Source organism: Myotis nattereri, assembly GCF_964212035.1.
Source record: "Myotis nattereri genome assembly, chromosome: 2".
NCBI classification, from domain to species: Eukaryota; Metazoa; Chordata; class Mammalia; order Chiroptera; family Vespertilionidae; genus Myotis; species Myotis nattereri.
Genome location: NC_138076.1, coordinates 62,703,220 through 62,725,690, shown reverse-complemented (window position 1 = coordinate 62,725,690; position 22,471 = coordinate 62,703,220). Strand labels below are relative to the sequence as shown.

At 40.8% G+C, this 22,471-nt stretch overlaps 1 protein-coding gene across 1 annotated transcript; it reads right to left on the bottom strand.

Moving 5' to 3' along the window:
• Window positions 1-4,752: 4,752 nt before the first annotated feature.
• On the bottom strand, window positions 4,753-21,590 carry MZT1 (mitotic spindle organizing protein 1). Its single transcript, XM_081083105.1, has 3 exons — window positions 21,293-21,590; window positions 12,555-12,700; window positions 4,753-6,487 (listed from the first exon to the last, which is right to left on the bottom strand). Exons 1-3 carry the CDS (start codon window positions 21,372-21,374, stop codon window positions 6,464-6,466), a joined length of 252 nt encoding a protein of 83 aa, XP_080939231.1. The 5' UTR covers window positions 21,375-21,590; the 3' UTR covers window positions 4,753-6,463.
• Window positions 21,591-22,471: the final 881 nt, after the last annotated feature.

The window sequence follows — 22,471 nt, the reverse complement described above, 5'->3', positions numbered from 1 at the left end:
CTTAATATTCCATGTGAAATTTTACATAATAATTTGAGTTATGAAAGAATCACAGGTTAAACTCATAAGGAAAATGGTGTGAAGCTGATCTCAGCAAAGTGGAGGTGCTGATGGAAGGACTCACCTGATTTCTTAGAGAATCCATAACAACTAAAATTGTTTTGATATCTTTACTGTCCTTTACTCAAGGACAGAACACCAGCTAATTAGTTTACTGCCAGAAATGTGCAAGCAAGATTTACTTTTTCTAGACTGGCTACCTTTTCTCCCCTTGCCTATAAATCCTGTCCTTGCCTTTGTTCTCTAAGTCAAGGACCCTGTTATGAGAGCAATTTGTGTAAAAATAAATACCTGTGTTGTTTTTTTTTTAACAGAAACTATTTTCTATTTACATTTAAAAATACGTTTTAATGACTGGAGATTAAAGCCTTTAGAAAAACAAATCCATTTTCTATTTGTTATATAAAATAATCTAACAGATCACTTAATGGACTTTGTGTAAAAATTCCCTTGCCATTGAATATCAAAGCATTTTTATATTAACCCATTTTCTTCTGCAAGGTCCTACTCCACAATGGGCTACTATCTCCATTTCTCACTGATACTGTCCATTTGAGACTCTTCAAGCTGTTTGCACCTAAATGATTCAACCAATTTTTATTTTTTTATATGGGTTTCCATAGCAGTGAGACACCCATTTCGGCCACATGTAATGCAGTCTTTCCCCAAGACTTCTATTAACTTAAATAGTAACCTTCAATGTGTCAGTCTTCAAGACTCCAGGGCCATGTACCTCAAAAATAAGGAATTAGTTCACAATTATCACCAACCAAAATTATATTTATTTCAGGTTTACTGCATTAGAGAAATATTTCAGATTTCAGGTGGCTGGCTGGTCTGTGGTTTATTTTCAGCTGAGTTTCTGAGAACTAAACATAGGGTGCCTATTCACCAACATGGGTTAAGGTAGCCCATCACAGCTTTAAAAAACACACACACACACACAAACCCCCCAGCCTATTTCATCTTCCCAATTTGTTTAGCTCTTGCTCACTATTCCCTGTGGACTGACTGCAAAGGTTTGTCTATAATAGGCACTTTATAAATATTTGCTAGAGTTGCCATAGCAAAGTACTACAGACTGAGTGGCTAAACCAACATTTATTTCCTCAGTTCTGCATGCTGGAAATCCAAGATCAAGGTGTTGGAAGGCTTTTCTTCTGAAGTCTTTCCTTGGCTTGTACAGTCTGGTCACCTCAGTGTGTTCTCACGTGGTCTTCCTCGTGTGCATGGATGCCTGGTGTCTGTGTCCCAAGTTTCCTCTTCTCACAAGGACAGTAGTAAGTTTGGAGTGGGACTCACACTAATGGCCTCATTTTAACTCAGTCATCTCTTTGAAGGCCCTTTCTCCAAATATAGTCACATTCTCAAGTACTAGGGTTAGGATTAAAATACTTAAAGTTTTGAGAAACACTATCCAGCCTAAGTTTCCTAACAAAGAGATCCAAACTGTCACTTATATGCCTTCAAAGATTTTGGCTCAATATTTGTGTGAAAGTGTTATAGCGTCAACAGTAAATAAAACTTATGGAGGTCACATAGGAAGAGTGAAAGTGCAGTTTGCCTAGAGCAGTGGTCGGCAAACTGCGGCCCCTTGACTGTGGCTTTTCCACAAAATGCCACGTGCGGGCGCACACGTACAGTGTGATTAAAACTTCGTGGCACACTCAAGGGGCCAAAGAGCCGCATGTGGCACGAGAGCCGCAGTTTGCTGACCACTGGCCTAGAGACCAGACATTTGATCAGAAGCACACAGTTCTTAAAAAATTTTATCTTTATTGTTAAAAGTATTATAAATGTCCCTTTTGTGGGCTTTTTTCCCCCACTGACCTCCTCCAACCCCCACTGCCCCTCCAGGCCTTCACCACATCATTGGGCACCCAGCTTTATGTATAATTCTTTTAAAAAAATATTGAAAAAATGGATGAAAAAATCAATAACTTATGTAAGAATCAAGAAGAAATGAAGAGTGATATAGCTGCAATAAAAAACACCATGGAAAGTTTCAACAGTAGACTAGGAGAAGCAGAGGGCCGAATTAGTGAATTAGAAGACAAGGAAGCAAAACACACCCAAACTGAATGCAATTGGAGAAAAGAACCAAAAGACAGGAGGAGAGCCTAAGGGAGCTATGGGACAACATGAAATGAAGCAACATACGAATAATAGGGGTGCCAGAACCACAGAAAGAGGAACAAGGGTTAGAAAACCTATTTGAAGAAATAATGTCAGAAAACTTCCCTGAGGTGGGGAAGAAAGAAGTCACACAAGCACAGAGTCCCAAACAAGATGAACCCGAAAAGACCCACACCAAGACACTTCGTAATTACCATGGCAAATGTTCAGGACAAAGAGAGAATCTTAAAGGCTGTAAGAGAGAGACACAGAAAGTTACATACTAGGGATCTCCCATTAGATTATCAAATGATTTCTCAACAGAAACACATCAGGCCAGAAAAGAATGGACGGAAATTTACAAAGTGATGCAAAGCAAGGGAATGAATCCAAGAATACTCTATCCAGCAAGGCTGTCATTCAAAACTGAAGGGGAAATAAGAAGCTTCACAGACAAAAAAAGGCTAAGGGAGTTTATCACCACCAAGCCAGCAATGCAAGAAATGCTAAAGGGACTGATGTAAAAAGAAGAAATAAAAAGCTAAGAAAGAAAACAGGCACAAAAAAATAAAAATGGCTACAAACAAGTACCTTTCAATAATAACTTTAAATGTAAATAGACTAAATGCTCCAATCAAAAGACATCGAGTGGCTGAATGGATAAAAAAACATGACCCATATATATGTTGTCTGTAAGAGACCCACCTCATTAGAAGGGACTCACACAGACTGAAAGTGAAGGGATGGAAAAATATCTTTCAGGCAAATGGAAATGAAAAAAAGCTGGGGTAGCAATACTTACATTGGACAAAATAGACCTCAAAGTGAAGTCCATAACAAGAGATAAGGAAGGCCACTTCATAATACTAAAGGGATCAATACAACAAGAGGATATAACCCTGATAAACATATATGCACCTAATGCAGGAGCACCCAAATACATAAAAAAACTCCTGGAAGATATCGAGGGAGAGATCAACAATACAATCATAATAGGGGTCTTTAATACACCACTGACATCACTGGATAAATCCTCTAGACAAAAAATCGGCAAAGAAACAGCAATCCTAAATGACTCACTAGATCAAATGAACTTAATTGACATCTTCAGAACATTTCACCCTAAAGCCACGGAATATACGTTCTTCTCAAGTTCACATGGGACATTCTCAAAAATAGACCACATATTGGGTCACAAGCAAAGTCTTCCCAAATTCAAGAAGATTGAAATCATATGAAGCATTTTCTCAGACTACGACAGCATATTAGAAATAAACTACAATAAAAACAACCCAAAATACTCAAACACTTGGAATCTGAGAAGCATGCTATTAAACAATGATTGGGTTACCAAAGAGATCAAAGAAGAAATTAAAAACATCCTGGAAACTAATGACAATAAAAACACAACAATCCAAAATCTATGGGACACAATGAAAGCAGTCGTGAGAGGAAAGTTTATAGCTCTACAGGTCTACCTCAAAAAACAAAAACAAAAAATGGTAGTCAATCATCTAACTCTACAACTCAAAGAATTAGAAAGAGAGCAACAAGAAAAGCCTACAGTATCCAGAAGGAATGAGATAATAAAGACCAGAGCAGAAATGAATGACATAGAGACCAAAAAAACAATACAGAAGATCAATGAAACGAAGAGCTGGTTCTTTGGAAGGATAAACAAGATTGATGAACCTCTAGCCAGGCTCACAAAGAAGCAAAGAGAGAGGACCCAAATAAGCAAAATCAGAAATGTAAAATAAGAGACATAAGAGGATAAATATTCTATGATTCCACTTATATGAGGTACCTAACAAATTCATAGAGAAAGAAAGCAGATGTTGAGGCTGGGGGAGAGGAGAATGGGGAGTTATTGCTTAATGCAGGGGTGGGAAAAATCTGGCCCTTGGCCGTATAAGGCCCGAATATTTGGTCTGGCCCTGCCAAGACATTAGGGGTGAGTTAATTAAATGTTTGACCAAATATAGCAGGCTAATTTTTAAGTTAATAATTTTATATGGCCCGTGAATGATGTTATAATAAATATCCAAATGGCCCTTGGCAAAAACAGGCTCCCTACCCCTGGCTTAATGGGTAGTTTCTGTTTGGATGATGAAAAAGTTCTGGGTAGTAGTGATGGTTGCACAATAATGTAACTGTTCTTAATATGACTATACAACTTAAAATGGTAAATTTTATGTTGTGTATATTTTACAATAAAAACTATGGCTAATGTGAGGAATGTTTAATTTTAATTAATTTAAATAAGTTTAAAAACTGATACTTGATTCAGTTATTGGAAAACTTTTAAGTCAGAAACATGTAAATTTTATAATATCCATTTAGAAGTATAGAAAAATATAATCTCACACATATTTGATATGCTGACTTTGTTTTCAAGCCTGGAGTAATGTTAATATAGCTATATCCTTTCCTACCAGGGCAAGTCTTTCATTTTACACCTCAAGCCTAATTTTATATTTTAAATTACACAGCCTACCTTTAGGTAGTCTTCAATCATACATAACTAATAGGCATCTAAATATTTATAGAATACCTACAGAAACACAAGTTGAATTCATGTAAGCATATATTAAATCAAAAGTACAACCAATACCACCGAAATGGTTTTATTTTTGTCACTGACAACATGCACAACACTATGATTGTATCATTACTTTGGTTTCTTTAAATATTACTTAAGTATGCATTAAAAATATATGTTTACATTTAAGAAACGTAACATAGTAAAGAAGTCCTCTGTAAACATAATTCCTCAATATTTTTTCCTGTTGTTTCATACATAAATAACTTAATCTATAAAGTCATAAACAATTTAACTATTAACTCTAATGGCCTAAAAGTATACGCAAATTTTGAAACTTGACAAGTGTTCTATAATTTTGTAAATAACAACGTGCAATAAGTATTTGTAAGCAAATAAATGACTTCTCATCACAAGTTCTTGTCTCCCAACAGACCTTCCAGTGCACTTGGGGAAGATGTCATACATTTAAAAAGTATAAATACTCGAAAGATTAGATTTTTAAAATAGTACAGAAGGTTGTCATTTAAATATTACCAAGACTTACTAAAATCACTTCAGTTTGTCTGAAGAACAAAACATGCTACCGAAGAGTAAATGCTTATTCTGCCATTTAAATGGAAGCTAATAAATTCTAAAATAAAGTCAGATTGCATTTGTATTAGTCTTGAGAAAAATATTCCATTGAGATTCTATTACAGAAACAGAATCAAAATTTATTATGAGGCAAATTTTGATTAGTTAAAACTCTATAGTAAAAACGACACGCAAAAATAATCTTAGAAAGACATTATAGAACATTAGATTATTTAGTTTTTTTTTTAATGACTGGAAATCTTTATTCCTTTAGAAAATAGTAACATATTTGTTGACAGTTCCTGTTAGTGACTAGATATCCACTGGCTATCTACTGAGTTATTAGATAACCACTCAAGATATATTAGGTAAGTACTCTATTTTTATGTAATAAACATAAAAAGAATTTTGCATGTTGAAAATGTTTTATCATTTTCAGAGAGTAAAACTAAGGGAAAAACATTCTCGATATTCTCATTAAATGATTCAATTGACAAATAAAAAGTAAAAGCTAAGTACTATCATTACTTTTAAAATCCAAGTTTCTAAAAGTTTTATTTTTCAACCAATACAAAATTGATCTGGTTCACACTATTCACTGCCAGACAAATTTTGTTTAAAAATTAAACATTCTTTGTTAAAGGGATTAGAACAAATGTTTTTGATTCTGATATATATAATGATAAATCAAAATTCACAAATGGTGGTTGAAATTCTGTCAACTTTCAGCCTAGTGCAACATAAATCCAGTTATTTTGCATAAACAATTTAAAATTAAAGTTTATAATGGAAATGTCTGCAAGTCCTAACTTCTACATTACTACTAATGGGTTCCACTATACTACAAACAGGCTCACCAGATGTGCACATCTGATAGACTGCTTAGAAAATTAAAGCTATCAGATCTATAAATAAGGAATAAATATGAACACTGTAATGCCAAAGCATTAGCACTGTTTAAAAAAGCAAGATGTGATGTAAACACATTTGACAGTCCTCTCTGTAAGCCACTTTTCATTGATTTATAAAGCTATGATTTTATAATTCTTTTAAAAAGGAAAATGTTGCTACACTGCTGCATGCAGTAATTTCATTGTACATTCTTGAGTACAATTCGATCTTCAAATCCTCTTGCAGAGTTTGACATCTCATTAGGAATTCTCCAGAAAGTCAGCTTGTCATATTTTCAGCAGCCTGTAACAAGAAAGTAAGATTCATTATAATAAAATCATGGAAAAAGAGACACCATGGAAATAAATTTGTCAATACCACACTGTCATTAACAAACAAATCCTCCCCAACATATATCAAAACAGTTTTGTCAGATAATGCAGTGGTTTTCATTTTTTGTAGTACATTAGAACTAGCTTTTAAACTGATTGCTAGGCTAACAGTAGGAAATTATTTAAACAATACAGTAAAATTATATTGCTACTTAAAAAAATTAACCTATAGAAGACCTTATCCACACAGTCTTTATTAGTTTATCCGTTTCTCCATGTTTCTTTATAATGCAAAAAGAGGATTAAGATGAAAAAAGACCTTTCTGTTATGTTGTAAACTAGAGAAAAAAAGAGAAAATAATGAACTCATGACTAATCCTGTTTCACCTATACCAAACTATTACCACCTTCCATGATTATTCTGCAGAAATTCCAAGGCACCATATAATTCCATCAATAAAAAGACTTGATATATATTTCTAAAAATAAGAATTTAGGCTCTGGCCAGCAAGCTGTTAGTTAGAGCAACGTCCAAATACACCAATGCTGCTGGTTCAATCTCCTAGGTAGAAAAACAAATGGATGTTTCTTTTTCTTTAAGTATCAATAAATAAAAGTTAAAAATAGCCCTAGCTGGTTTGGCTTAGTGGATAGAGCGTCAGCCTGCGGACTGAAGGGTCCTGGGTTCGATCCAGTCAAGAGCATATCCCCAGTAAGGGGGCTTGATTTCCAGGAGGGGGCGTGTAGGAGGCAGCTGATCAGTGATTCTCTCTCATCACTGATGTTTCTATCTTTCTCTCCACCTCCTTTCCTCTCTGAAATAGAAATATATGTAAAAATAAAGGATTAAATAAGTTATTAATGACAAATATGAAAATATTGATTTTTAAAAAGTTTAGTTTCAGATATGCATGCTGTTTTTAATTCATTTACACTTCCACTTCTTAATTAAAACTTGCTTTTAAGTTTAGTCTAATTTCAGAAGTCTGTCATGAAAATCCCTTAAGATATTAGGAATACAACAGAGATAACTCAATCTGAAACAGAACTTACCTTGTTTTTCTATATAGTTAGCTATTCTTAATTAGCCTTGCCCTTCTGTGAGTTTACTAAATTCACAATAATTAAAACCCAGTTTGAAAAAAATAGTCCCTTGTTCTAAGAATCCTTAATGGTTCTTCTACTAGCTTTAGCCACATAACCTTTAGTTACTCACTCTTTCATCTTCCTAACCCCATTCTCAGTATCATATACTTCAAAAAGGACTTGAAATAATATATACAATTTTAGGATTTTTAAAATTAAAGCACCTTAACTTTAATGCAATTTAATCTGTATTGTCCCATTCCATTTTCATACTAATGTTAGAAGTTCTCCAAGATACAGATAATGTATCAAGTATGATACACTAAAAATGAAACAACTACTTTCATTTAAACTAAGTAAGCCATCAACCATGTTGTAGCATTCATGTTAGATGAATGCAGAACTACTTTCTATTTAAATGGACAGCAATCGCATCCTAGACACCCATATAGTTACCAGACGGCCATTAAAGACTCCAAAAATTTGTAAGCATTGGGCCTTGGAAAAACCAGTGTTAGTAGCCTTCTTTTCCAAACTCTTTTCTGTGCAAGTTTATTCCTTTCTTTGGTAGGATGGATGGGACCATTGAACTTAATCCCTCGTTTCTCTCTCAACTAAAATTCTGCTCAAATGTCCTTGTGTTGCAGACCTGCCTACACAGTGAGAGATATATCACTCACCCTTAGATATTAGTGATGGTTCAGGATAGCCACAAGAGAAAGAGCAAGGCTTAAGGTATAGGAATGCATCAATGACAGTGTAATTCAAGACACCATGGCACAAAGTAGAGGTACAGAAAAGTAGGTCTTGCCTAGAATTTCTGAAATTGTAATATGTAAATGATTGCTTACCCATTAATAGTAGCATTGAGGAAGCAATACAAAAATTCAGTGTTGCCGAAGCCGGTTTGGCTCAGTGGATAGAGCGTCGGCCTGCGGACTGAAGGGTCCCAGGTTCGATTCCGGTCAAGGGCATATACCTGGGTTGCGGGCACATCCCCAGTGGGAGATGTGCAGGAGGCAGCTGATCGATGTTTCTCTCTCATCGATGTTTCTAATGTTTCTAACTCTCTCTCTCCCTTCCTCTCTGTAAAAAAATCAATAAAATATATTTAAAAAGAAAAAAAAAAATTCACTGTTAAGCAAATGTGCCCTTGACCAGGAACTGAACCCACGACCCTTCGGTGCTCAGGGTGACACTAACCACTTGTCACAGTGGCCAGGGCCAGTGCTGTTAATTCAAACGGCCCACTCTGCCCTGCCCTCTTCTCCCTCACCCAGAGTCCTCAATATACCAGTCTGTGAAAGAGAAAGATAATTCGAATCACTAGGATTTCTAGGTAAAGCTAGAATGCAGCAGGGACAGATTCTCCTTACCCTATTTTTCATACCAAATGAAGTAAAAAGTACAATAAAAAAATTCATTAGCAGCAACCACACAAAAAAGGTAGAACCTTACGCTTATAACTCTTTACCAATCCCAACTCCAACCCAATAGAAGCAGTAAATACAGGATAAACGTTAATCTAGAGAAGCAACCCGAGGAAGGGTATTTCACTCAATAAAATTACGTGTAATACTTTTATTTTTAAAGTAGCATTATACTATTTAGAATGGTGTTCACTATTATCACTGGTTATCTCTTGGATGATCTTTTTAAAAATTTTATTGATTGATTTCAGAGAGGGAGAGAGAGATAGAAACATCAATGATGAGAGAGAATAATTGATGGACTGCCTCCTGCATGTCCCCTACTGGGGATCAAGCCTAGAACCCGGGCATGTGTTGGGACTGGGAATCAACCAGTGACCTCCTGGTTCATGGGTCAATGCTCAACCACTGAGCCACAGTGGCTGGGCTGAACATTCTTTTCAGCTAGGTTACTTGCTTCTGGTTCCTTTATAGTACTCACTAACTGCATTACAATAAAAAAATCTCTACCCGGAAACAACCTAATATCCATTCACAGTAGAAAAAAATAAAGTTTAGTGTATTTGTACAATGAAACATTATTAAAGTGAAAAGGAATATATTAGTTACACACAACATAAATGAACCTCACAAACATCCTATCTAACAATAGACAAAGACTCAAATGGACCGTACCTTCGCTACACCCACCATTGGCTAATCGGAGCAATATGCAAATTAACCACCAACAAAGATGGCAGTTAATTTGCATACATAGGCGCGAAGAGGAGGAGGGAAGACTGAAGGTGGCTCTGACTGGAGCAACGAGGGGCTTGAAGGCAGCTCTGGCCAGAGCGAGGGGCTTGAAGGCGGCTGGGGCCGGAGCAGCGAGGGGCTTGAAGGCGGCTCCAGCAGGAGCAAAGGCCTGGGTCCCGGGTGCTAGAGGAAAACCGGTGCCGGCAGCCAGGGGAAGGGAAGGCCTATTGCATGAATCTTTTCGTGCAACAGGCCTCTAGTGTTAACACATTGTATGTGGGAAACATATTTATACATTTTACATATTTATACATTCTACCAGTGTAGTAGAGCGCGGGACATGTATTAATACTTTTTTATAGATTAGCGGTAGAATGCGGGTAACGTATAAGTATGTAAACTAAAGTTATCATACTTTTACTGAACGTTGCCATTTGCGCAAAAAATTAGCAAAAATGGCCCGCGCCACCTGTTAGCGCGCAACAAAAACTACCCGCAAACAATGTGTTAAATAAAAGAACCCAGTAAAAAAAAGGATTGTATTGACCAGCTGGTGTTGCTCAGTGGTTGAGTGTTGACCCATGTTGGGTTAGAGCACATGTCCAGGTTGTGGGGGCTCAATCCCTGGTAGGGGGCATGCAAGAGGCAGCGAATCAGTGTTTCTCTCTCTCCCTCTCCCTTCTTTCCTCTCTCTGAAATCAATAAAAATATATTTTTTTAAAAAGAAAAAAGATTACATTTACATCACGTTCAAAGTGTCTACCACAAAAATCAGGACAGTAGTTACTGGAGGGAAGCAGGAAAAAGAAGTCAATGATGGGGGGAACATAAGGGGACTTCTAGGGTGTTGGCAGTGAGTTGCATAGATATCCTCTTTATAAAAAATATTTGCTCTGTAAATGTTTATCTTTGAATTCTTTTAATAACCAAAAAGTTAAAAAAAAACACAAACAACCCAAATCTCTGGAACTTATTGGAGAATAACAATCTGAGATGGGTAAGCTATGTGTTTTACATAGTTCTATTTCCTCAAATAAAAGAAATAAGGCTAAAGAAAGCCACTTTGTCTTTAGAAGTTTTAAACAGGACTAACTGGAAATTTCAGTATTCTTGCATGGTGAGTTGGTGCTATATAAACATGAAAATAAAAATCACCAGAGATTTTAAATCAGAGTGTGTCTAAGCAAGAGAAGGAATGCTTTTCCTGTTCCCAATATCAACAGTTTAAAGGTGCTAAATTTGAATTTGACAAAAGGTGGTCCTTTGGGCCCATGTTGGCAGTACAGCCCAATTGCCCTCAGCAGCTCCCTGGACTCTGAGACCCCTGAGTCATTCTTCCCTTTTCTTGAATAAATTCATGTTCACAGCTGGTTAAGCTTGCTTGCCAAGTTCCTGCCTATGGAATGCCAGAAATCTGACGCCTTCCTTCATTCTGTGCTTTACAGGTCCCTTTCAGTCCAAGCTGGCAGTGTTTTGTGCTGAGGTGGCTGACTGCATCTATGAAACACACCTAATCTCTTCACCTAAAGGTTCCTCAACCACACTCCTGTCCTTCTCTCCAGAATGTGCTATCTGGGTGGGCTCAGAATTTTTCAAAGCAAGTGTCATTGCTTTTTGCTTACTGTTCCCTCCCCAATTTCTCATTCCTTTTACATTTTACTATAAGGAACAAGAAGATAATATCCAAGTTCATCACTTACAAGCTTTATTTTCCTTCCAACAGTAGAACATAATTCAGCCAGGGCTCCTTCACTTTATAGCGAAAATAGTCTTTCCTCCAGTGCCTAATAATATGCACTTCATTTCCCTCTGACACTTTACCAGAAGCCCTAATGTCCATATTCCTTGCAATATTGTGTTCATAATGTTATATGTATTCTCTAAGATGATTAAAGCTTTCTCTACAGCTCTCCTGTCTTTCTGAGCCCTCATCATAACTGTCTTTAATGTCCATCAATCTACCAACAGTCTCTTCAAGACAATCTAGGCTTTTTCTATTAAATGCATTTAAACCATCCAATCTCCATTCATTACCCAATTCCAAAGTGACTTCTACATTGGTAGGTGTTTCTTATAGAAACACTCCACTTCCCTGTAGTAAACCTGTGTTAGATTTCTAAGTCTGCCACAACAAAGTACCACAAACTGGGTAATTTAAAACAATAGAAATTTATTCTCTCACTGTTCTGGAGACAGAAGTCCAAAAATTAAGGTGTCAGCAGGGCCAGCCACTCTTCAAGGCTCTGGCAAAGGATCCTTCCTTGCTTCTTATGGCTGTCAATAATCCTTGGCCTTCTTTGCCCTGTAGATGTCATCACTCCAATCTCTACTTCTGTCATTACATGGCACTCTCCCCTCTGTGTCTGTGCCTTCACATGATACTTTGTGTATCTGGTCTAAATTGCACACATCTTATAAAGACATCAGTCATTAATCCATTAAGATCTCACCTTAACTTGATTATACCTGCAGATATACTATTTCCAAATAAGGTCATATTCACAGATATTGGACCTGAGTATATGTTACTTCAGGCAGACACAATTTTACCCACAACACAGGGAAAATTCTAAGGGAGATTACTAGGAAAGAAACAACATGGTCTATCACAGTAGCGATTTTTGTGATCTGAACATATGCTACTAAGCCTTTGCTCTTCAGAATTTCTCTTGATGATGGATAGAAGTTACTTTAATCTTGTTTAAGATCTTTCACATAACTTTATCATTAATCATTTTCTAAACAAAAGCATCTTTATTTAGAATGAAATAACAACTGGATCTCTACCTTTAGTGCTTCAGTGGCCTTGCGAAGTTCCTTAATAACTGCTGATAAAGCTTCTGGATTAATTCCTTGTTCACAAAGCCGTACACAAATAGACAGAGTCTCCATATCTAAGCCAGTATTCAAAATTCTTGAAATCTCGAGCAGAACTGAAAAAGAAAAATTTTAAAACCAAAATCTTATATTTTAAAAAATGCACATAATACTTTGTTTTTAATTTGTATATTACTATAAATACCAAAGAACTAGCATGGCATCCTTACATTTGGAAATAGATAATACTGTCTTGCCCTTACTTAGCTCTAGAAACTTCAAAATAAACTTACAATCTCCCTCCACACAACTGCTTTTTATTCCACCACCCACTTAATATCCATCTAAAATTTATGCATCATTATTCTGAACATTTCCCCACTTTTTATATTCTTTTACAATGTAATTGAGTCAGTCACATAACATTACATTTTATGGAAACATCAGACATTACTTAACCATTCCATTTTAAGAGTTAGGTAGCTCTCATGTTGTCCCCCATTAAAATAATATGGTGGTAAGCATCTGTACATACTAACTTTATTTTATTAGAATAAATACCTAGAACTGCAGCTGTTCAATCAGTAATATACATACTTAAGGCTTTAAAAATATTTCAAAACTTTTCCAATTTGACTGAGTATACATCTTTATTGAGCCTAAGAATAAAAAAAAATGAAAGCTTATGCTTTTAACTTATTTTTATAGTACTTCATTTTATTATAGTTTATAAAAGTATCTGTCTTTCAAATGACAAACATTATCATAGAGGACCGCAAGAAGTAAACACACTGGCCACATTAAACTTTCTTTTTAGGTATTTTTTAAGTCAATGGTTAATGCGTTATCTATTGCTTTCCTGTACCATTTTCCCTTGGTATTATGCTTAGAAAGATTATATAATTATTCACTAATATTCTCTTCCAGCACTTGGAAAACTTATCCCCCCCTCTCCCACCGCCATAAATATTTAAATCCCTAGAGTTTAGATGGAAAAAAAATCTCTTAACTTTTCCTTTCAGAAATAAGTCAGTTGCCCAATACTATTTATTGAACAATCTATCCTTTTACCACTCAATTACAATGTCACCATCATCATAAATTCCCATATACCTATGGATTTGTTGCATGTGTACCTTGTGTCAGAGCCACAATTTTAATTATTAACTTTATATTGCTTGTAGGTTAAAGAAACTTTTGTTACCTTTTATTATCATTAGCCCTTTCATTCTCTCCAAAAGCTTAAAAATATTGATCAATTCCAAAAACAAATTCCATTTGGATACTGACTTGAATTGCATGAAATCTACATATTATTTTGGGACAAATGGACAATATTAAATCACCTATTAATTTAAGTCCTCCTAAAAACTGTTAAGACTTCCATTCCTCTACTTAACTTCTAAACACATGGAGTACAGTTCTATCTTTGTCAGTTAATGCTAACATCTGTGGCAATTTTGGGTATGTTTCAACTGAATTTTTCTCATCGTGGGTTGTATTTTTCTGCTTTGCATACTTAATTTTTTATTGGATGGCAGACATGGTGAATTTTATCTTGTTGGCTGATGGCTATTTTTCCATTTCTATATTCTGATTTTTGTAAGGAGGTAGTTATCTGGAAAGTTTGATCCTTTTGGGTCTTTTAAGATTCATTAGTCAGGACCAGAACCCTACTTAAATGTAAGGCTAATTATTCTCCATTACTAAGGTAAGATCCACCTGAGTCCTCTACCCAATCTTGTGAATTATGAAGTTTTCCATTTTAGTTGGTAGATAAAGGCACTATTCTCAGCCCTGTGTGGGCATGGTATATTGTTCCCTCTATTTCTTTTGATTGGTTCTTGCCTCAGCTTTTGGGGTACTTTCCCTGCATACATGTGCTATTCAATGTTCTGCTGAATACTGAAGGGAGACTTTCTGCAGACCCCCAGAATTCTCTCTGGGTGCAACTTTTCTCGTAGGCACTCTGTCCTGCAAGCTCTCCCTTTTGTAGTCTCCCTGGACTCTAAGCTCCTTCTGCTAAATTCAGGGTGTCCACTGGGTTCCATCTGGATTCCTGCCTGAACCACATTGTGGTCTGGAAACTCTCTGAAGGCAGTACGCTGAGTAAATTATCTGGCTCATTTCACTTGTTTCCTGTCTCTCTGGGGTCACTGCCTTGCTGCCTGATGTCCAGTGAAATGAAAATCATTATTCTGCATGTTTTGCCTGGGAATTTTGGTTGTTTCAGGTAGGAGGGTTAATTCAGTCCGTTACTTCATCTTGGCTGAAAGCTGACAGCCCCTTCCCACTTATATTTCTCCAGTTTTGATATTCCAAAGTACTAATACTTTGCTCTTCAGTCGAAATAAGGCTATTATCCATGCTATCTGCTTAATTTATTTTATCTATTTATTAATATATTTTGTTGATTTTTACAGAGAAGAATGGAGAGGAATAGAGTTAGAAACATCGATGAGAGAGAAACATCGATCAGCTGCCTCCTACACACCCTTTACTAGGGATGTGCCCACAACCAAGGTACATGCCCTTGACCGGAATTGAACCTGGGACCCTTCAGTCTGCAGGCCGACGCTCTATCCACTGAGCCAAACCGGCTAGGGCTGCTTAATTTATTTTAATAACTCTTTTAAGATTTCTAATTTTCCACCATAATTACTTATTTCATAGCTAACTGTTTATTTATAACCAGTTCTTATTTTCTGTTGTTTCTGCTCTTATCCATTTAAGGTTATATTATTTTGGTAAATCATTTTTGAGATTTCCTCTTCTTTGAATATAAGCAAGTAGCAAAAAGAGTGGTTAAGGGTATCCTCTCCAGAGCCAGACAACCTGGGTTGAAATCCCACTTTCATTACTTAGTAGGCCAGGTAACCTCTCTGTGCCTTTATTTCGCCATTCTGTAAAATGGGGAAAATCATAATAGTTATAGAATTGTTGTGAGGATTAAAGGATAGTTAGAATGGTGTTTGGCATATGGCAGCGCTCAATAATACTTTCTTTCCCCCCTATTTTTCAAGTTAGTTGTTATGTTTTTCTTCTACCACGGGTACTTTGTGATTTTTGACTGAAAGCTCATCCTATCTAATAAAAGAGAAACATGGTAATTGGCGTACGACCGCTACCCTTCCTATTGGCTAATCAGGGCAATATGCAAATTAATTGCCAGCCAAGATGGCGGCCGGCAGCCAGGCAGCTTGAAACTAACATGAGGCTTGCTTGCTTCAGTGACTCCAATGTTCCCCCCCTGCCGCTGCAGGCCTCTGAGCTGCAACTCTAAGCAACTATGTAACAAATATAGAAGCTAAACAAAACCCCAGAAACCTGCATTAGTCCGCCGGGCTTCAGCTAGCAGGATTGCAACATTGTAAGCAAAGGCCAGAAACCTACTTTCAGCAGCAGAGGCCTAAGAGCTGGAGCCAAGCCTCAAATCTAAAGCTGGCCCAGAATAAAAAAAAAAAAAGAAAAAAAGGAGCAGTTGGGAGCTTCAGTCACCCCCAGCCTGACAACAGCCCTCAGCCCCTCACCCAGACTGGCCAGGCACCACAGTGGGGACCCCCACCCTGAAGGGTGTGTGACCAGCTGCAAACAGCCATCATCCCAGGCTGGCCAGGCACCGCAGTGGGGACCCCCACCCTGAAGGATGTGTGACCAGCTGCAAACAGCCATCATCCCCTCATCCAGGCTGGCCAGGCACCACAGTGGGGACCCCCACCCTGATCTAGGACACCCTTTGGGGCAAACCAGCCAGCCCCCACCCGTGCACCAGGCCTCTAACCTATATAGTAAAAGGGTAATATGCCTTCCAGCACCGGGATCAGCAGAGCCGAGAGGCCTCCCGGCACCAGGATCAGCGTGACGGGGCAACGCCCAAACCCCCTGATCGCCCTGCGGCTGTGTGTGACGGGGTGGGGCCACAACCTCCCTATCCACCCTGCTATGTTTGTGACAGGGGAAGGTGCCCCAACCCCCTGATCAGCCCTGCTCTGTGCCTGATAGGGGGGAGCTCCCCAACCCCGATTGCCCTGCGGCTCTGTGTGTGACAGGGTGTGGCACCCCAAACCCCTGATCGGCCCTGCTCTGTGTGTGACAGGGTGCAGCGCCCCAACCACCCTGCCCCCCACCGGCCCTGCTCTGTGTGTGTGACGGGGTAGAGCCATAACCTCTCCATCGGCCCTGCCCTGAGTGTGACAGTGGCGGCGCCCCAACCCCCTGATCGGCCCTGCTCTGCTGGTGATAAAGGGCGATGCCCCAACCACCCCCCACGGGCCCTGCTCTGTGTGTGATGGGGTAGAGCCATAACCTGCCCATCGGCCCTGCCTTGAGTGTGACAGGGTGCGGCACCCCAACCCCCTGATCCGCCCTGCTCTGTGTGTGACAGGGGGCGGTGCCCCAACTCCCCTATCAGCCCTGCTCTGAGCCTTACCAGGGGCTGCACCTAGGGATTGGGCCTGCCCTCTGCCACCCGGGAGCAGGCCTAAGCCAGCAGGTCGTTATCTCCTGAGGGGTCCCAGACTGCGAGAGGGCACAGGCCGGGCTGAGGGACCCTCCTCCCCCAAGTGCACAAATTTTTGTGCACCGGGCCTCTAGTAATATATAATAAAAGAGTAATATGCAAATTGAACGACGGGTTGCTATGACGTGCACTGACCACCAGTGGGCAGATGCTCAATGCAGGAACTGCCCCCTGGTGGTCAGTGGGCTTCCACAGGGGAAGTGTCATTCAGCCAGAAGAGGGCTCACGGCTGGCCAGCGCAGCGGCGGTGGCAGGAGCCTCTACCGCCTCCATGGCAGCGCTAAGTATGTCCGATTAACGGCTTAGGCCTACTCCCTGTAGAGAGCGGGCCTAAGCCGTCAGTCAGACATCCTCCAAAGGGTCCCAGACTGTGAGAAGGCACAGGCCAGGCCGAGGGGACCACCCTAGAGCGCCCGAATTTTCATGCACTGTGTCTTGTCTTATACAGATTTTCTTGGATGTCCTGGATTGGTGATGTGTTCTTGGATGGGCAGTATCACACTGGTCTCAACCCTCTTCATCAGGTTTTATGGAAGCATCCTGGCTCCAGACACACAAGACACATGAATGTATTTCTCAATCCCTAGCCACAGCAGATGGCATCTTTCTGGCCGGCCTCAGTTTCACTCAAACAGGGCAGTATACTTTGTAAGGTTTCATTCCCAACCCCCTACTGTAGTTCCAATGAAGGCTTCTCTTTCCTTTTTTAAAAATGGCTATACTGATAATTGTATTTTAACATCATTTCCTGTCAATTTTATATGCTTGGAGCAGAAAGTTTCAGCCAGTGCTCAGTTATCAATTTCGATAGTGAATCAACAATTTCTTTAATTTTTAGTTTTAGTTGTTTTCATAAATAGACTCTATCTCACTCTTGCATATTATATTTTCCTTTCAATGTGCACAAATCTGTGCACTGGGCCTCTAGTCTATCTATAATAATAAAAGCGTAATATGCTAATTAGACCAGACAGCCGCCATGGCTGTGAGGGCCAAGCCCCTTGCACGAATTTCATGCATTGGGCCTCTGGTATATATATAAAAGCCTAAGTGACCGTTACAACATCCTGCAGCCTGCAGGGATCGGGCTGAAACCCAACAGTCTGACATTCCCCTGAGGGGTCCCGGATTGCAAGAGGGTGCAGGCCAGGCTAAGGGACCCCACCTGTGCACAAATCCGTGCACTAGACCTCTAGTGTTTACAAAATGGAATACTATGCAGCTGTAATAAAGGATTTCTTACCCTTTGAGACAGCATGGGGACTTGGAGAGTATTATGCTAAGTGAAATAAGCCAGTCAGAGAAAGACAAGTATTACATGATCTCACTTATGCGTGGAATCCAATGAACAAAATAAACCGATGAACCACAGAAAAGATCCAGAGACATTGATGCATGCAACAGATTGACATATTTCAGAGGGAAAGGCGGGGGCGGGGAGGGAAGGTTAACTAATGAATTTATATGCATATATGCATAGCCCATAGACAGAAAATAGTGTGGAGAAGGCCTGGAGAGGGGATGGGAGCAGGGGAGAGGTGGTCCCTGGGGAGAGGGGAGAGGGGACATCTGTAATACTTTCAACAATAAAGACAGATTAAATAAATTAAATCACTCCTTGAAGGAGGGTAGTCAGATTCCAAAAGTTTTGACCACTTCAGTTTGGATCTCATGGATAGATTTAAATACAACTGAAATCCCATATTACCAGAATTACAAATAATAATGATGTTTGAGTAAGTCAGTCCAGCCTTCTGGGCAAACTAATTTTATTTCTGCGAATGTGAGCGGAAGAAGGTAAGATTATAAAATGACTGCATTTAGGACTTTTCCAGTTCATTGTATGGTCCATTATTTACAGTGTAAGTATCACTATGCTTTCCTTTGTGTCTTAATCATTATAGCTACCATGGAAAATATCTATGGAACATACGCTGTTTTACAGTGACTACAATAATTCAACTTCACATATTTTGGAACTGATTGTCTTAAACCCAATTATGGCATGATAGCAGGGATTTTATGTAAGTTTAAAGTTCTAATGGACAAGACAGTATCTGTCACTTTTTTAAAAAAAACATTAAAATACATTTGTATTGATGAGAGAAAGAGGAACAGAGATAGACAGAAACATATATGAGAGAGAAACATCCATTGGCTGCCTCCTGCATGGCCCCCACTGGGGATCGAGCCAGAAACCCCGGCATGTGCCCTGCCTGGGAATGGAACTGGTGACCTCTTGGATAACAGGTCCACGCTCAACCACTGAGGCACACCGGCCGGGCAGTGTCTGTCACATCTAACAAATGTTGATCCACTGCCAACCTGGGACCTTTCTTTTTACCTTTGGTTTGTGGACAAACCCTGTGTAGAGGAGCAGTATTCTCTAATCCACCCCTTCTCTCTTCCAATTTTTTTTTAATCTGTTTTCTTCATTTTTTTCCATGTTCTTCCAATCTCTATAATCTTCATTTTACACAAAGTTCTCCCAGTAAAAATCCTGACGTAACCAATACAAACTATCAGTTCTCATTTCTACATCAGTAGTTCCCCCACAGATAAAATGCGAGTATTCTATTCAAATGGGATCCTATGGCCATATAGTTAAGGAAACTAAACACAGCTAAAATAAGAGAATTCACTGGAAGTGAGGCCTCATTCTCTCCAACCTGTTCACAAAACACACTGGCTTCCAAGCAAAGATATTCTGATGTCAGATAGATGAAGTTTCTGCATACATAAATCCACTTACAAAATAAAACCAATCAGCTGTGACTCATGAAGAAGGATGGGAAAATAGGATGAACAAGGTGTTAAGAACAAAATTCCATTTTTCAGAAAAACAGAAAGGCAGATATTTGGTAAATAAAGCATTAGATGAAAAGGCTCTAATAATATAGGTAATTCTCTGAAAAGGAAAGCAGCAGCTGGTGCCAGAAAAGCCAGAAGTCTTATCGCAAGTCGCATAAGGAGATGTCCTGGGAAGCGGTGACCACAGGGAAGGAGCCAGAGATGTGGCCTGCAGGCTGACACTGCTTAGTAAAAATCCCATGGGGGTATGTTTTCAGAGACAGGGCTGATGTGAGGATCTCCTGGAAAATTCAAAAAGCAATGTTTAGCCCTAACCAGTTTGGCTCAGTGGCTAGCCTCAGAGTCGGCCTGCGGACTCAAGGGTCCCAGGTTCCATTCTGGTCAAGGGCATGTGCCTTGGTTGCGGGCACATCCCCAGTGGGGGGTGTGCAGGAGGCAGCTGATGGCTGTTTCTAACTCTCTATCCCCCTCCCTTCCTCTCTGTAAAAAAATCAATAAAATATATTTTTTTAAAAAAGCAATGTTTAACATCCATCAAACATTCATATTGGTGGTAGCGAATAATATGGACACAAAGACGTTTCCAAGCGGGATGACATCTTCTAATACACAAAAATAATACAGAATCAGGACATTTACCAGCAACAAATAAAGAGAACAAAATATGATTATAGCAACAGATGCCAAAAATCATTTGAGCAAATGTTACTAATAAAATTTTAAGGGAAAAAAATAACAGAAATAAAAGAAAGCTAAAAAAAAATACAGTATCTTTCAACGATCACCTTTACCTGGTTATCTTAAACATTCCCGTTATACCCCTAGGTCCTAGGCCTAGGAGGTAACCTCATTTTACAGAAAGAAGGAGGCAGGCTCCAGGGTGGCCGGTCCGAGCTCACCAGCAGGGGTAGGAAGCGGCAGCGCCCGCACCTGAGGGTAGAGAGAGGGTGACGCCAACCGCGTTTTTCGTGCTTACTACCGGGTGGCTGGAACCCGGGCGGGACGCGGAGAAGGCTGGGTGCGTGGGCGCGGCGCGCGAGGAAAAGGACCGAGGCCCCGGCGCGGGAGGGGGCGTGGCGCGCGGGGTGAGCGCGGGGAGGCCGGTGGCGCAGCGGGTCCCGCGCGGTGGGTTCCCCGCGCGCCTCGCACCGACGTAGGGGCCGAAACGCCGTGCCCGCGACCAACTACGCCGCAGCGAAGACACGTCTCCAAAGATGGGGCCACCAGCCCCGCGGCCCAGGCGGGGCCCCGGGGAGGACCTTCAAGGATGCGGTAGGGCGCAGGAAGTGGATCTAGAGGCCTCCCGGGCTCGCCGCCGCCTCGGGGCGCGGGCTTTGGGAAACGGCAGCGAGCTCAAGGGGCCGAAACGGGCACTCACCGTCCATGGTCTCCCTCACCGCATTCAGATTCGCCGTCGCCGCCGCCGCCGCCGCGGGCCCGGTACCGCTACTACCCGCCATGGCGGAGGCCGAGGGAGGCGGGGGAAGGGTCTGACCCGGAAGTGGAGCACCTTCCTTTCTGCCGGGCGATCGCGCCGCGCGGCCCCAGCTCCCGCCGGCGGCCCCGCCCCCGCGCCCGTCGCCGGCGAGAGGCCGGGTGGATTTGAATTTGGAGCGTCGTTACTCGGCGCGGAACGTGGAGCGTGGAGTTGCCATTCGAATTTACTCCGCCGCCTCGACGCGATTGGCTGGTTCGCGGACAGCGGCGCGACGCGATTGGCCGGCCGCCCGCCAGGCCCGTGCCTGGTTGGCCTGTGACAGCGCGGAAGCGGGGAGTTAAAGAGTCGGCGCCTGTGGTGGGAGCAGCCTGGCCCTCGGGAGCGCTGGAGCTGCCTTCGGGGGGCTTCCTGTTGACACGCTCCGCTAGGTACGTGCTTGGTAGTTCCTGGCCTTGCGCCTTCCTCGGGTTGGAGAGCTCGCTCTGCCCGGCTGCGGCCCCGCCTGCCCCCTCCGGGATGAATGGGAGCGGCGAGGGGAGTAGGGACTGAACCGAAGGGCACCACCGAAGAGCGGTAGCGTGGCGTGGAGGTGACAGGTGTGAGTGTCCTCCGCTCTCCACCCAGGAAGCCAGCTGCGCTTCCGCCTCCCAAGAAGTGGATTCTTCTCTCTCTCGCTTTGTAGGTCTCTTTGCCTGGAGTCATGCAGTCTCGTCTGCTGCCCTGGGGCTCTTAGCGAAAGGAGGGCGAGGAGACAGCCAAAGGCGGTTAACTTCTTGTCTCTCTCTCATCAGTGATACTTCTTGACGGGGCTGATGTGCCAGAAGGCTCACCTGCACAAGCTCTGTCGTCTGTTGCTTTGCTGTAAATAAGTGTTGTGTAGTAACTGCAGCTTGATGGGGAATTGCTGGGATATCCGAAAGATGTTCAGCGTGTTTAGAGACTTAATACCATGGTGTGAGACCTCTTAGTATAGGTGTAAGACCTCTAGTTGGAAGGAATTTTGTGCCTCTTATAACACTTAGTTGCCTCGGTGAAAGCAGACCTAAACTCATTTTCACGTTTGGTTAACTGTTAACTTAGATGCCATTTCAGTTCTCTGAGCTTAATTCATAAAATGAT